Source organism: Pinus tabuliformis, chromosome 1_1 (assembly GCF_031772625.1).
Source record: "Pinus tabuliformis cultivar Carrire ecotype Pingquan chromosome 1_1, CPIR1, whole genome shotgun sequence".
NCBI lineage: Eukaryota > Viridiplantae > Streptophyta > Pinopsida > Pinales > Pinaceae > Pinus > Pinus tabuliformis.
Window position 1 is genome coordinate 514,837,854 of NC_142297.1, and position 15,245 is coordinate 514,853,098.

A 15,245-nucleotide genomic window follows, 5' to 3' on the forward strand; every position below is an offset into this window, starting at 1 on the left:
CTCCCTCATCTCAAACCTTTGGTTCATGAAATGTTTCCTCAGTCAAATATCCCTGAGGTCCAAATTACGTTACCGGGTCCAGCCAAGAAAATCATAATGTTACACACAAATCACCAAGCTTATGCCTTGTGCAATCATCATGGTCACTATTTCCATTGTTGCCCTCGTCTCGACGAATTTTACGATTGCCTTGAGGCGCTTTGCTAATACAATACCACTCGTAGTGGATCACCTACTCCTCTACCCATGGATTCTGGTACCAATAGTAAACCAGAATAGGGGGACTTTGGTCTCGCCATTGTGATCCCTCCCCTCGATGTCAAGATGATAGACTCCACGGGCCATATCATTTACCTGTCATCATCCTTGAGTTCCTTGAAGGAAAATCCTTCTTAGGTTTCTGTGTGCTCTTCTATCGAACCTCTTTTGACAGAATCCCAGGTCTCAACATTCGTAGATCTTCCATCGACTAGCTCGTTGTCTACCATTCCAGATGATGCATATGTAAACCTTCTTTATCAAGTTGATGCACCAGGTACGGTTGCCGCATCTTGTAGTCAGTCTTCCTCCCGTCCGTCCATCTTCCATTCTGATGAGGACATCATGGAAGCTATGTCTACCCTTGATTACCCTTGGGATGATATGCACCATCGTGCAAACTTCCTGCCACAGTAGTCTCATGACCAATATGTTGTGGAATAAAAAGACTTCATCCATGGTGAAGTCAATTGGTTTCGAAATCCCATCCCTGCCCCAGATGATTTCGAAGAAGGGAATATGACCAACATCTTTCCTACTATCAAATCAACATTTCAGATAAACCAGGGGTTGAATAAAATATTACCTTGGGGGCATAGTGCACCCTGGAAGAAATTGAAGCTTACACCAATCTCTTCAAAGAATTCTGTGATGTTTTTGCCTGGTCTTATTCTGAGATGCACAGACTTGATCCCGCCATTGTTGAAAACCATATTGGCACATGGGCCGATGCCACTCTTGTCTGTCAGAAGTTGAGACCCATTCACCCTTCCCATCGTGAGGCCATAAAAGCCGGTATCAGCAAGCTCAAGCAGGGTGATTTCATCTATCCCATTGAATATACCACATGGGTATCCCACCCAGTTCCTGTTCTCAAGAAGCAAGGCACCATTCGTGTCTGCACGGATTTTCACAACCTGAATAAATATTATCCCAAAGATAACTTTACCACACCCTTTATTGACCAAATCATTGATGAGTGTGTGGGGCACAAGGTTCTATCCTTTATGGATGGATTCTCCGGGTACAACCAGAACAGTATCCGTCATGCCGATCAATAAAAGACAACGTTCATTAGTCTGTGGTGAAACTTTTCATATAGGGTCATGTCATTCGGCTTAAATAATGTTGGAGCCACATTTCAGTGGGCCATGTCATACTATTTTCATGACTTAGAGCACCTTGTCCTTGTTTACCTTGACGATCTTACCACTCATCCTAGGTCTTGGGCACAACATATTCATGATTTGCACACCATTTTTCTCTGATGTCGCAAGTATAACATTCGTCGTAATCCTTGAAATGTGTCTTTTGTGTTCCTGTCGACCATCTGTTAGGTTTTATTGCGTGAAAAGATGGTATCACTCTTGACCCCCTTCAAGTTCAAGCCATTCTTGACTTGCCAGCTCCTCGTACCTTGCGCTAGTTACAAAGCCTTTAAGGCAAATCCAACTTCCTTCGCAAGTTCGTGCCTGACTAGGCGACCACCGCACATGGGTTTCTTATATTCCTTCGCTAAACCATTCCATTTGTTTGGGATGACCGTGCTCAACAGTGTTTTGATGCCCTAAAGCATGCTCGCACTTCTGCTCCTTTGATCGGTCCCACTAACTTCACCAAGGATTTCATCTTGTACATCTCAACTTCTGCCCATTTGGTTGTTGGGGTCCTTATTCGGGAAGATGATGATTTGAATGAGCATGTTATCTACTATGTCAATAAGAACCTCATAGGCCCCCCTGTGAACTACTCTCATGAAGAGAAGTTGGCATTGGTTGGCGTGTTGTCCATCCAAAAGCTCCATCAATATATCCTTACATGTACCACCAGGGTCGTAACAAACTCCAACCCCATGACCTTCCTTTTGAGTCAACGGATCATCAATGGGAATTATGCACATTGGATCGTCATCCTCCAGGAATTCAATCTTGAGGTTGTTACACCTAAGAGTAAGAAAGGTTTGGCCCTCACCGAACTCATTTCTAAACTACCCACTAGTGCACGTGATCCGTCGGTTAATGACGAGCTCCCAGATGAACACTTTTTCATCATCACTTTGGACGATCCTTGGTACGGAGATATTCTCACATATTTGCGAACCCAAAAATTCTCCCCCTATCTTACTCGTGATAATCGACGATGAATTCGATACCAGTGCCCTCGCTACCTTCTCATTGGTGATGACCTTTATTATCGTAGTCTGGATTCTATCCTTCGTCATTGTCTTACCCATCCTGAAGCAAAGAAAGTGCTAAACGCCTATCACAATGGCACTTGTGGTGGTCACCTCTCTCGTATGGCCACTGCCCAAAACTCATGCATGATGGTTACTTTTGGCCTTCTCGCTTCAGTGATTGCATTGAGGCAGTTAAACACTGCCCTAATTGCCAACATTTTTCCCCAAAGGAAAAAGCCCCACCATCTCCCCTCCTTCATGTCATATTTGCTGGTTATTTCTGTAAATGGGCCATTAACTTTATGGAATGTCGACCACCATTTATTAATTAACATAAGTATATTATCATGGCAGTCAACTATTTTACCAAATGGGCTGAGGCCATGCCAACGTTCAATAACATGATGACTACCACGACCCTTTTCTTTTTTAATCATGTTATCTCTCGATTCAGGGTTTCGAAACAATTGGTCTCTAACCATGGCCGACATTTTGAAGATGAGGTATGGCGTGAGTTATCGTCGCTATTGGGCTTCCAGCACCAGTATTCATCATCTTATTACCCTCAAGGTAATGGAGAGGTTGAAGCAGTCAATAATATTATCAAAACTATGCTTCAGTGGACGGTGAATAAACATAAGACCAACTGGAACCTTATGTTCTTCCCAACTTTGTGGGCCTATAAAACTTTTGTCAAAACCCATTGAGTTCACACTTTTCCACCTTGTTTTTTTCGAGGAGGCTGTCTTGCCAATCGAATGCGAGATCCTTTCCCTTCACCTAGCTGTCAAACTTCTCCCTGACACCCAACGATTAGAACAAAGACGTGTCATGCTTGAACGCGCCTCTGAAGACTGTTGTGTTGCTTTGCAAACCATTGAAGTGGCCAAAACGTGCACCAAAGCTCAGTATGACCGAAAAGTCAACCCTTGTGCCTTCCACAAAGGTGATCTTGTTCTGGTGTATGACCAGGACCATGATACCCTAGGACATGGGAAGTTCGAATCATTATGGCTAGGACCTTACATCATTCGTAAGGACTTAGGAAAGGGGGCATATCTCTTGGAGGATTTCGAAGGCAAACTCCTTCCAAATCCTCATAATGCACTCTACCTTAAGAAATTGTACCCAGAGCATCTCCCATTAATTTGCACGTATTTATTTTTGTCATGCATTTAGGTAGGTTGCATCATTTCATTTGATGATTTGATACTTCACCAGGAAACCATTTTTCCAAGAAGGGTCACTTCATCGCTTCTCAAAATTGAATTTCTTCATATGCGACACTTGTACCTTAAGGAACATCTTCCCTTAATGCTTGTTGTCTCACGTCTTGATTTTCTTCATGAGTAACCATCATTTACTCATGCTTTCATGGTCCCTACCAAGCCTATTCTATGTGGCAGCATCATCGAGTCACCCTTGCATCCATGGAGTCTAATTCGTATCCCATTATATCATGTCACAATATTCCATCCATCTTTGCATACCTTTCATCCTGTGTTGCCCATTTTGGCCTCTAGTCATGTTGTCCCCCACCCCCTCCGGAGTTGAGTCAGTTGCTGCCATGTCAACCATGCACTTTATGCTCTAACAAGGGAAGTCGTCTATTTGTCCCTCAGTCCCACATCTTCCATTGTGCCTGGTGTCAGTCCATCTGTCACAATACTATTTTCCCTCATGCCATAGGTGAGGATCCTCATTTTCTCACTTATGGCAGGTCCTATTCTATCGACATCAACACATTTATTGCAGAAGAATGGCCTAGAGGGTGGTGTATCCTGGTTCTAGCTTCCACTCTCGTTTGGTACCTTGGATCGAACAAAGGGAATCATTATTTCCCTTTGACTTGGTTGTTTCAAGTTCTTGATTCACACACTTGATGGTCCAGCGATAGAGCAGATTGTGCCAGTGATTCCTGGGTGTGTGTTATATGTTTCAGACCTCATGAGGGGGTGGCCCTTCACGTAGCCCTCCATATTCCTGTATTCCTTCATATTATGCTACAACCTCAGATGTAGTTTCACATATTTGATGGGTTCGGTTCCTATCGACCGCAGTGTTCATAGCATGCACGTCTCCTTCAGATGATCCATTCAGTTTTGCAGAGCCCTTCCATGTTCAGCAGGGCTTCTTCGGTTTTTCTACCCTCCCTCCTACTTTTTTTTTAGGGAAGGGCCATTATACCTCATGTAATTAGATGATATTGTATTCAGTCCTGGCTCATGTTTTTTCCAAGTGCATTATCTATATGGGACACATTGTATTATTTTCTGGCTCAGTTATGCCAGCGTGTCATGTACCATTCAGCATGTACTTCATTGCTCAGTTTTATGTTTCTGGGCACATCATTATTTTTGTACTAATTTATCTCGGTGGGTATAGGTATGCCTCCCCCACCTCACTGAGATTTGGTACCACAACATAAAAGGAGACTTGCATTCGTCTCCCCCCCCTGTCCCTATGCTCTTTCACTTCAGCTCTATTGGTCTCTCTCTCTCTCTCTTTGACTCCACTTTGTTGTCTAGTGATTGTGTCTTTACAACGTACTTCGGTCATACGTTTTGCTCCTAACACTCGTACGTTGGGGGGAAATCTATTATCACCAAAAAATTGATCATCTAGCCTTAATTTACTAGATGGATCGAAGTACACCATGAAAGGCCAATTTTACCATAGTAAAATTGCTTTCACTGTGAGAAATCACTTAATAAACCACATTTGTTAAGTAATTTATAATTAAACCCATGAAGAATAATTAAATAAATCACTATTTATTTAATTATCTTCTAGGAATGATTAATTAAACCATTGATTAATTAATATTCCTTTTCATATTTGACCCAGTTATGAAAAATAAACAGATAAATTATTAACTATCTTATTTTTCTCTAGGAATAATTAATTAATCACTAATTAATTAAAATTTCTTGTCAAGTTTGACTAAATCCCTTAGGAATAATTAAATAAATCATTATTTGTTTATTATTCCTTAACCATATTTCTTGAGATGATGAATCAATCATTTATTTATTTATTTCTTATTTCTAAATAAAATTTTAAAGATTTTTTCCCTTGTAACCAAATATAATAAAATTTTTCAAGTGGTTATTTCTAGAATGGGGTTAATAATTTTTTATTATTGCTCATTATTCGACAATAACTTCTATAAATAGAAGGGTTTTCCATTCATTATTCACTTTTGATAGTTTTCACTGTTGCACTCACTGTTGTAACTTTGATTATTATCACTGTCGCACATCATTTTTCTTTTCCATTTGAGTTCCCATTGAGCTCAAACATTTTATTTGTTGGGTTTACACATTATAGAGGAGAGAGACTCTACAAAAGTTGAAGATATTTGAGGATAGCCAAGAACCCATCCCATAGAGGGGGGCTAGTAACATTTATGTGTTCCATTCACAGGTGTTATTTAATAGAATATATTCCTTGTATATCTAGTTTCCATTGGATTATTGGAGTTACCCTCATTTATTACTATTTCATTTTGTTGTTTAACTATGATTGTGGCATAGATCATGACATGGTAGGTTTTGTTTTTATCATTTGCTGCAGATCTACAATGTTTAGCAGCCATTTATATTGTTGAGATTGTTTGTCATCCACAGTGTTAAGTGTTTCCTTTTCGTACACCTTCGAGGAAAAAACATTATAACAATTGTAATAATATTTTCTTTTAAAGATCTACAAGCTTTTTATCCAATCCAATTACATATTTTCCCACCTGAAATTGTGGTTTTGCAACCTCTTCCTCCGCCTGTTGCACTACCCTATCCACGAACTTGCCTTCATCGCTGGTTATTCAAAGAAAAGTAAGCCAAGCATGAGTACTAAAAACTTTGTTTATGAAAATACATTGAACTTGATTATCCGCACAATAACAGATAAGAGTTCTAACCTTTTACATGCCTCAAGCTCCAAACCGCTTGAATTTGAAACATTAAACAACACATTTTTCCAATCCGCAATAGTTTTTTGGCCGCATCTCCCTTTATTTTCATGATCTCGTAGGGCTTCATCATAGAGGCCATTGTTGCCCACAGGATTCCCAATAAGTCCCGAGATTTGACCTGGCACTTGCTCTTGGCCCTCACCCATCCTGATCCATAGATCATAAGGCTTAACATAATAAAAGACTGGAATAATTGCAGCCTTCAACTTTAATATCAACAGGAGTTCATCTAGGCAGTATTTTGCTTCAACATATTTTGGAGAGAATATGGGTATATGAATAGAGGCGGTTGCAATAACTGCTGTTGTTCGAAAATCTAAGCGGTCTCCCGACTACATTTCTCATCGATCGAAAAGGGTTTTGAATCCACAGTCAAGAAGACGACGATAGAGATGGCTAGTGAAATTATTCTTAACTCTGAACCAGAGTGATTGATGAAAATGTCGTAATGAAAATTGTAATTGGGGTTCATATATGGAGCTGTGGAGGTGGAGAGGGAAGCGGAGGTCTTTGGTAGATGAGCCATTCGGTAGAGAAACTACAGAAAATGATGGATTGATTTTTGACAAGTGGAAGGTATTTCTCTTTCCCGTTGATCTAACAACTATAAAACGACAACCTCAAAAGATTGTCTCTACTCGTCTCCCTCCCTTCTTTATTAATATATAGTTGGAACAAAATTATTTGGGGGCATTTCCTTATTTCTTGAGGGAAGTGTCTACTACGGCAGAGGAATTGATTGGGTAGCCAAAAGTTGTCAGAGCAAAAAAAATTCAATTTTTTTTGCATTATCAGATTTTGAATCATGTTTTTGATGGTGGAAATGGATTCATCACCATAAAAAACCTAGGGGGCACCCAAAACCTTGAAGTTTGATAGCTGTAACTTAGATTTACAAAAATCCCTGCGGATATTATCAAATTTTTTCCAGAATTTCTATGATTTTTAGGGAAAAAAAACAGAATAAACCGTATGGCTTTCCTGAGACGATTTTGGCCATCGATCGACAAAATGCTTTTCTCATCAGTTTGTCCTTGCGATAATGTTTTTCTCAGTACTTGCACCTTCTAACATGTAGATAAAGTTAGTCTCGGAGAGCTGTACTGTATTCAAATCGCTTATATACTGTGCGTCGAGCTCACCTTATCTCTTTTTGAATCACACATTTCCTTACTCATGACTTATCTTTTTCCTAAATCTTTTTCAAACGAAATTCCTTACACCATGTGCGTTTGATACCTTTGAATTTTCACAATTCATTATTCTAATCAATATCTTCATGCTCCCAATATTTCTTTTTCAAATTTTGATGGTGTTCCCTCTTTTGTATGAAGACCCACAGTTCAGACTCTTGGTTGCACGAATTTTTAAAATTCCCAAAGAGACTTGATGTTGTTCCTACCTCCATAGGGCAATGCATATTTACTCCTCTATTGAGCTAATTATATGCCTATTGTACTTGTTTCGATTCAACGACGAGCATATACTGCCTCCGCGTATATATGGTTCAATAGACTTGGAAATATTGGTTGCCTCGGCATAGGATTCTTTGTTCAAAGTACGACACTGACATTTTATATTATATTACAACTCCTTTTTGTTTAAAAAAATCGCTTCGTCATTTGTGCACCTATGGAGAGAGGTTATATGTGCAAAACTGCACAGTCTTTCAACTCATGAGGTGTGTCATCTCCTAATGTGATAATTTTTTGGTTCTTTTGTGCACTTTTCATTTTGCTGGGTGTGAAAGTGACGCACTGGGCCTTTTTTATAGGTGCGTAAGTGACACACTTTAATTTCTTCATAGTTGTGAAAGTTAAGTTGTTGTCGCACTTCCATTGTCAAGCCCCTTAACCTCTCACGACCCTTACTCCTGCTTTGTGAGCCTAAAAAAAAATTGAAACGTTGCTCTCTCTAGAGTCTTATGCGGCCTGTGGCTTCGATATCATGTTAAGGAATGAAAAAAATGGAGCAGAGAGTTCTCTTCTCAATATTACGAATTAATTAAATAAGATTACATTGGAGATATCAGTGATAAATGATTGTAGTGAAACTCAACTCAATTTAACTAAATTAAAATTGAATTGGGACACTTGGAGTAACAACGGTGGTTGGGATTCGGTTATCCAACACAAAAATGGTATTTAACGGACATTTCATTTAATGGAATTCAATAGATAAATCAGATGGAAGGGGATAATTTGGTGATTGAGTTTGGGATAAAAAATATTTGCAAGCAATGTCAACATTTTTAGGTTAAGAAGATAAGAAAGTTCATCAATCAATTTAAATAGTGGGATTCACCAAACTCTTCATCTTTAATTGGATTACTCCCGGTTACACCAACATTCGTCTCAAGGGTATCCCAAGCTTCCTTGGTTGTGTTTGTATATGCTATCATCAACACATTCTTTTATGCATTTTAATGCGGAGGCATTCTTTTGGCTTTTCACTTCCAAATCTCTCAAAAATATCTTGAACATTTTCTACTAGCTTTTTCTATTTGTTTCACGTTAACAGGATACAAATCTACAAATAAATCGACTTACAAACATAATTGCTGCCTACAATAAAGACATATTTGTAGTGACTTTTTTGCAACCTTGCTTCTACAAATAAATAATCTACAAATTTTATACAAAGCAAAAGTTTTCACAACTCCTTACAATATTTCAATGCTACCAAAAATTTTGAAGAACACCCTCTTCTCTTTTTTTTAATAAACCCTCTTATAAACAATGATTATCTTTTATCCTTTTTGAAAGGAACAATTAAAATTCGAATATTTTAGTCAAACTAGTTGTTATTTCTAACGGCTAGTTTGTTGCTCTCATAATCTATTTATTCCATTGCCTACATTTGATTCTTCATCTTGTCCTGAAGATAAACCACATTGGTTGGTTCGAAACGCCTAGATGAGATTTTATTTTACGTGATTTTTACCGAAAATGTTGTTACAATTAATATGGATCACAGAAGTCTAAATTCTACAGATATAAGAAATATAAAAATTTAAAACATTTTATAAAATTTAGTGAAAATACAAATGAACATGAAATTCCGTTGATTATTAATTTGTTTTCAATAAATTAAAAACTTATATCACACTATACACATATAAATAATATTATATTATATTAAATACGTATTTCTCAAAATTATATATACACAGGTAAATAATATTATATGGATTACTATTATATATTAATTTTAATTAGTGATGAATACATTATAACAAATAAGTATTATTGAAAATATGCTTAAACCATTTTACAATTCCAAGGTGAATGTGTAGTATATGATCTACTTATTAGATATATTTTTTTATTAGGAATTTAATTAAAGATTGAATTTCTCAAGCAAATTTTCCAATCACTAATATAATATTGATTCATGGAATGTTTGATTATATATATATATATATATATATATGTATATATATATATATATATATATATGTATATATGTATATATGTATATATATAATGTATATATGTATATCTATTATATATATATATATATATATATATATATATATATATATATATATATATACATATATATATATATATATATATTTATTTATTTATCACCAAACTATAACTAGCATTTGTATCAGATGTTGCAAAGGAAATGTCGTAAGTCGGTAGTGCATATGGAAGAAGAGCATAGATGAAAAAAATGTGACATGTTAGGTGATCTAACTATAGCCAAATTTGAATGAAAAAATAAATCTTAATGTTAAATATAATACAATAAAATAATCTACTCAAAATAGAGGCATGCGCGACTTCCTTCCCAAGTGCTCAATCCAGGGGCTTACTTTCATTAAAAATTGCATCCCAGGATGGACCTTTGTCTTCCATTGCCTCATCCAGACTGTGAACCCTTCACCCTCATATGGTAATGGTTTCAGATCAATTTTTCATGCAATTATTCTCCAACGTGGCCTAATTCTTTTGATAAGGATATGTGGCAGCCCAAATTTCCTGTTGTGCAATCAATTTTGATCAAGATGCATCCATAAATTATTCCCATGAGATATTGTTCCCTGGGTACTAGAAAGACAACCTCTCATGTTTGCAGATGACAATGTAAACACACAATGTGTCTAAAACATTCATCAAGCTCCAAGGAGAGAAGCCAAATATGTGTGTCGGAGGGTGAATGGACCAATTTAATCCTTCTTTATTCTTTGCAGCATCAAATACAATAACCTTGAGAGTGTAGTAAAAATCGGGCATATGTAGCATAAGAAGCTCTTCATAAGGGGGCACGGTCTTCCTTTCTTCTATTTCTGAAAAGAACATAGGCCACTTACTGATATTATGTCCTTAATAAATGGAACTCTGGACTGAAATGGATGGTTTGACAAGGATAAAAAACTGTGGACAAGGAGGCTATGTTGAAGAGTGCTTTAAAAAGTGGTAGCAAAACTGAGATGTCAACGACCTCAAAGGCCTTCCTCTAATAATATCATGTGGAATATTTAAAGATAGAAATGTTGAAATCTTTGAAAACAAATATATAAATCTTTTTCAATGTGCCTTCCAAGGTTAGTCAATCTTCTCAAACTTCAAATCTTTTTCATCAACCCCTACACAGAAAAAATTGATTCGTGCTCCTATGGACAAATCTAGAACATGGGGATTACTTTGATGGATGTAGTCAATGTACCCCAAAAAAGGGGAGCCAAAGGTGTTCTCTATCTCAAATTCTCAATAACTCTAACCGTATCAGATTTAAAATATATTTAGGTGAGGATCAAATAACTACACCAAGCTTATTTCCCTAACAATACTCTTAAAACTAGCATCCCACGGTGGCATTTAAAAATACAAGTGTTTGGTGACTCATTGTTGTTAGATAGTGGACCCCAAATCATTTTCTACTAGGTGTACAAATCTTATTATTCCAGCATTAAGGGCACATGCATGCATGTATGCACCAACCATAAATAGAATAGGATAATTTTATCGTTAGATTTCAGGTTAAAGATAAAGTGCTAAGTTAGATGAGGCAGTTCTGTTTTATTTTTCACAGTCTTTTTAAATTCATTTTTTATCTGTTGGATAGACTGCAGATCCAAAAATCTAAGAAATATATCTATTTTTATGAACCCTAGGTGTCACTTATAAGAGAGATTGAGAGTATGGATCTGTAATAGGGTTAGTTTCAGTTCTTACACAAAATACTTTCTAACAAATTTTCTAGCAGATTTTTATCCAGCAGTATTGGAATAACAGTAACACGGGCTTTTGAAATTGATCTATGTGTTCCAATGTATTTATTCCAACTCTTTTTATAGATTATAGTGAGATTCAGATTGCAGTTTTGATTAGCCTTTGAATTTAGGCAGCATTTGAAATTCCATTAGAAGAAGACTCTATTTACGCTATGTTAGACAAATTCGTAATAGCATCAAGAGAAGTTTGTTGAAACCTTTTAAAAATACTTGAGTTGATAGTAGGACTACTACCTATGAAAGGGAGTTTTCAGGAGGCTACAGAGGTCAGATGTTGTGATCCATGCTTGAGAAAAGCACAGTGAAGTTGTGATCAGGTTGTCGGGTTCTTTGTTAGGCTGCTGATCTATTTTAACTTTTATTTAGGCGATATTCCAATGCAGCAGTATGGGTACAATCAATCACACATACAGCGACAATAATTTGAGAGGAGGTGAAGGGTAAAGAGCTAGTACCCATTGCATTAAACAGGTATGTGGATAGTGGAGCCTGCAAACATACAACCTCTAATAAGAGTACCTTTAGAAGAACTTGGTGATGATGCCACGTATCTAGTTGCAAGAGTGGAACATTTAGTGCCCCCTTCACTGATCTCTGGTTGAAGAAAGGTGCAATCAGGAGAGAAGTGGTAAGGAACACTCCTCCTCACATCGAAAGGAGTTGCAATACTAGTCGCATTCTGAATCCAGTCCAATAAATATTTCCTAGCCTTGTAGGCCTGAAACCACTCTTGTTTATGCATGAATTCCATGTTGGCATTATGATTCAAGTGTTGTCCTTGATGGCAACTCACTCAGAGGTTGGTACAGATGCTTAGAGGTTGGTACAGATGCTCAGAAGTTGGTACAGGTGATGGCAACTTAATCAGAAGACAGATCCTAGTACAGCTTGCCAAGGAAGTTCATACACGCAGGTTTGTTAAGCCCAAGTCGCGTGTACACGCTAGTTGGATTCAGAAAAGCGCGTGTGTATGTGGAAAAGTACCTTTGGTCCATGGCGGTTAGTCCTTGGAAGTTGTGCCTATGGTTTCGGACCATTGTGTCTCGACGGGCGTGTCGATCCCTAGTTTTGAAGTTGATGGTATTGTGTTTCTATGGTTTTGGCTCTTGGTATTGAACAAGGCCTAAGGCTATATAAGGAGAAGATCACTAGGCAAAGATATGGTTGTGTGTGTCTGACGCAGTGAGAGGATCTGGTATTGCTGGTTATCTGTTCGGGACGCTTGGCAAGGGTCGGATCTGACAGCAAAGGCAGAAGTAATCATTTCTAGATCTGCACGCGGGTTGCCTTTGGAGAAAGCGCGTATACACGCGGTTTTGGTACAGTGAAGTAGCGTATGCATGATAAGGGTTGATATGTCAGGTTGCTGCTGATTCTGGTGGTTGTTGCAGAGTTCTAGATTCTGGTTTGGGTTCTGTGTTCTTGATGACAGGGTTTCAGTGATTCGGTATTGGGTTGTTTAATGAATTATGATGCAAGTATAAGTTGATGATTGTATTGCGGTAATGTTTGCTTTGTACTCTTGGATCCAGTCTGAAAATTGATGAAACGTGGTCCCTGAAGGTTGTAGGGTCAGCACCTACGTACTAGTAAATGGATCAGCTAGTACAAGAGCTGAGGGGGTTGTAGCTCCCTTCCAGAAGTAGTTGGAAAACGAGAGAGAGGGTTGTAGCCCTCTGCAGGTTGTAGCCTGCGTACTGGTAAAGGACTGCACCAGTATATTGTAAAAGAAGTTTCTCATTAAAGAAGAAAGAGACGAATTGCAGCAGGTGGTTTTCACCCACATTGGGTTTCCACCTTATATCATGGTGTTCATGTGTGTGGCTCTTGTGTGATGTTCTGTTCTGTTATACTGCACCTGTTTACTGTTAAATTGCTTAATAATGTTTTGATGCATTTACTGAAGATTAAGCTAACTGAATTATAAGATCTCTGGGTATACGCTAGTTGCATTAGACACAGTAGCGTGTACACGCGGGTTCACTTATCTGAAGTCGCGTATATGTTTCTGAGTATGAAATTGAAAAGTCTTATCTGATCTGATAATACTGATTCACCCCCCCCCCCCCTCTCAGTATTATTTCCAACATTCCAAAACCCGTTCTGCCATTTCCTCCGCATGGGTTTTCTGGCTTCTGTCAATCAACGCAAAATGGTATGCAACACTGGCATATGTTTGCACTAGAGTTCTGGGTCTGTCAACCCATTTCCAATCAGAAGCCCACCAAGACGGAATGGAAGTTTTGAGCCACCATAATCGAGTGAACCCAATTATGCATTCTCCATTGATTTATTTTTAGATTTCATTAAAATACAATGACAAAAAGCAAAAGCATACTTACTGCATATCTCTCACCCGCCTCAAACAAAAGGCGGTTATTGACTTCTGGAACGAAGCTGTAAAACTCCTCCAAAGCGATATAGAGATGCTATGCAACCTAGTTATGGTCGGTAGGGATTTCCTCATCCAATTCTCTATTATGTTGTAGCCTGAACCCACTGGACTATCAATGAATAAAACATTGAATTTATGGTTCCATGGTGAGTCATTTTGATATAGTTTTAGGTCTGATGAGATTATCTAGGGCCCCAATTCATAGAAATTACCATTTATGCTTGAGCAGCATGGGCCCCCTTGCATCCATAGAATTATGGGCGTCTCTGCAATGGGCATATTTGGCTCTATTGCCTCATAAAATGCGTAAACCAATCTTCCTTCAAAGGATGTCTTCACATTTAAATACCCAGGTCTCCATGGATATGCTTCCTCTGGCTTATGTCATCTCTAGAAACTTGGTCACACAACGAAGCTCACATATCTGTAATTTTTTTGCATTTGGTAGCAGTCGTTTGAAAGTTCTTTTCATTTGGCAGAAGGGAATCGGTCCTGCCCCTACCACATAATAAAGACTACTATTCGGGAGGTTGTATGCATTTTTTCCCTAACTATGTCGAGTAACTATTTTCCTTTCCTAACTATTAATCCAAGGGTCCAAACAATTTTAATCGTTTAACACTTGATCCTATGCTCTAGGATAGGGACACAGTGGCAGTTTAGGATAGGGACACAGTGGCAATTTGGGAAATTGATTTAAGCGGGGAATGTTGGGAAATTGATATAAGAGGGGAACGCCTTACGATGTAATTCTTATATAAATTGATTACCTATTCATATTGAAAAATAAGTCTATGATTATGATTAGGATGTCTTTTTACAAATAACCATTAATTTGAAATATTTTTGGTTTAATTAATATAATTTTGTAATAATTTTTATTTTATTATTAATTTAATCTAATAAAATAAAGTAATAATGTGATTATAAAAAATAATATAATAGAGTAATATTTATTATTAAAATAATGATATAACTTATTCTAAAGATAGATTAATTATATTTAATATATTAAATATTGTAATTTCTTAAATATTATGTTGAGCGAGAAGTGTTTCTATTGAAAGTATTTTTTTAGGCCACTTACAAGGAACTTTAATATATGTTAATTTTAAATATTTTATTATTAATTTAATTTATACATTTTTATTATAATAAAAATTATAATTAACAATAACAATGATATAAGTTTATTAGT

General features: G+C 37.3%; 1 protein-coding gene across 1 annotated transcript in view; it reads right to left on the reverse strand.

Moving 5' to 3' along the window:
- Positions 1 to 812: 812 nt before the first annotated feature.
- The window catches only part of LOC149214047 (disease resistance protein Roq1-like), a 69,134-nt gene continuing 54,701 nt past the window's right edge, over positions 813 to 15,245 (reverse strand). Inside the window, exons 5-7 of the mRNA XM_089389271.1 lie at positions 6,354 to 6,554; positions 6,180 to 6,249; positions 813 to 1,175 (exon numbers count right to left, since the gene is read on the reverse strand). Coding sequence (XP_089245397.1) covers positions 813 to 1,175; positions 6,180 to 6,249; positions 6,354 to 6,554 — 634 coding nt within the window. The remainder of the gene's footprint in view (positions 1,176 to 6,179; positions 6,250 to 6,353; positions 6,555 to 15,245) is intronic.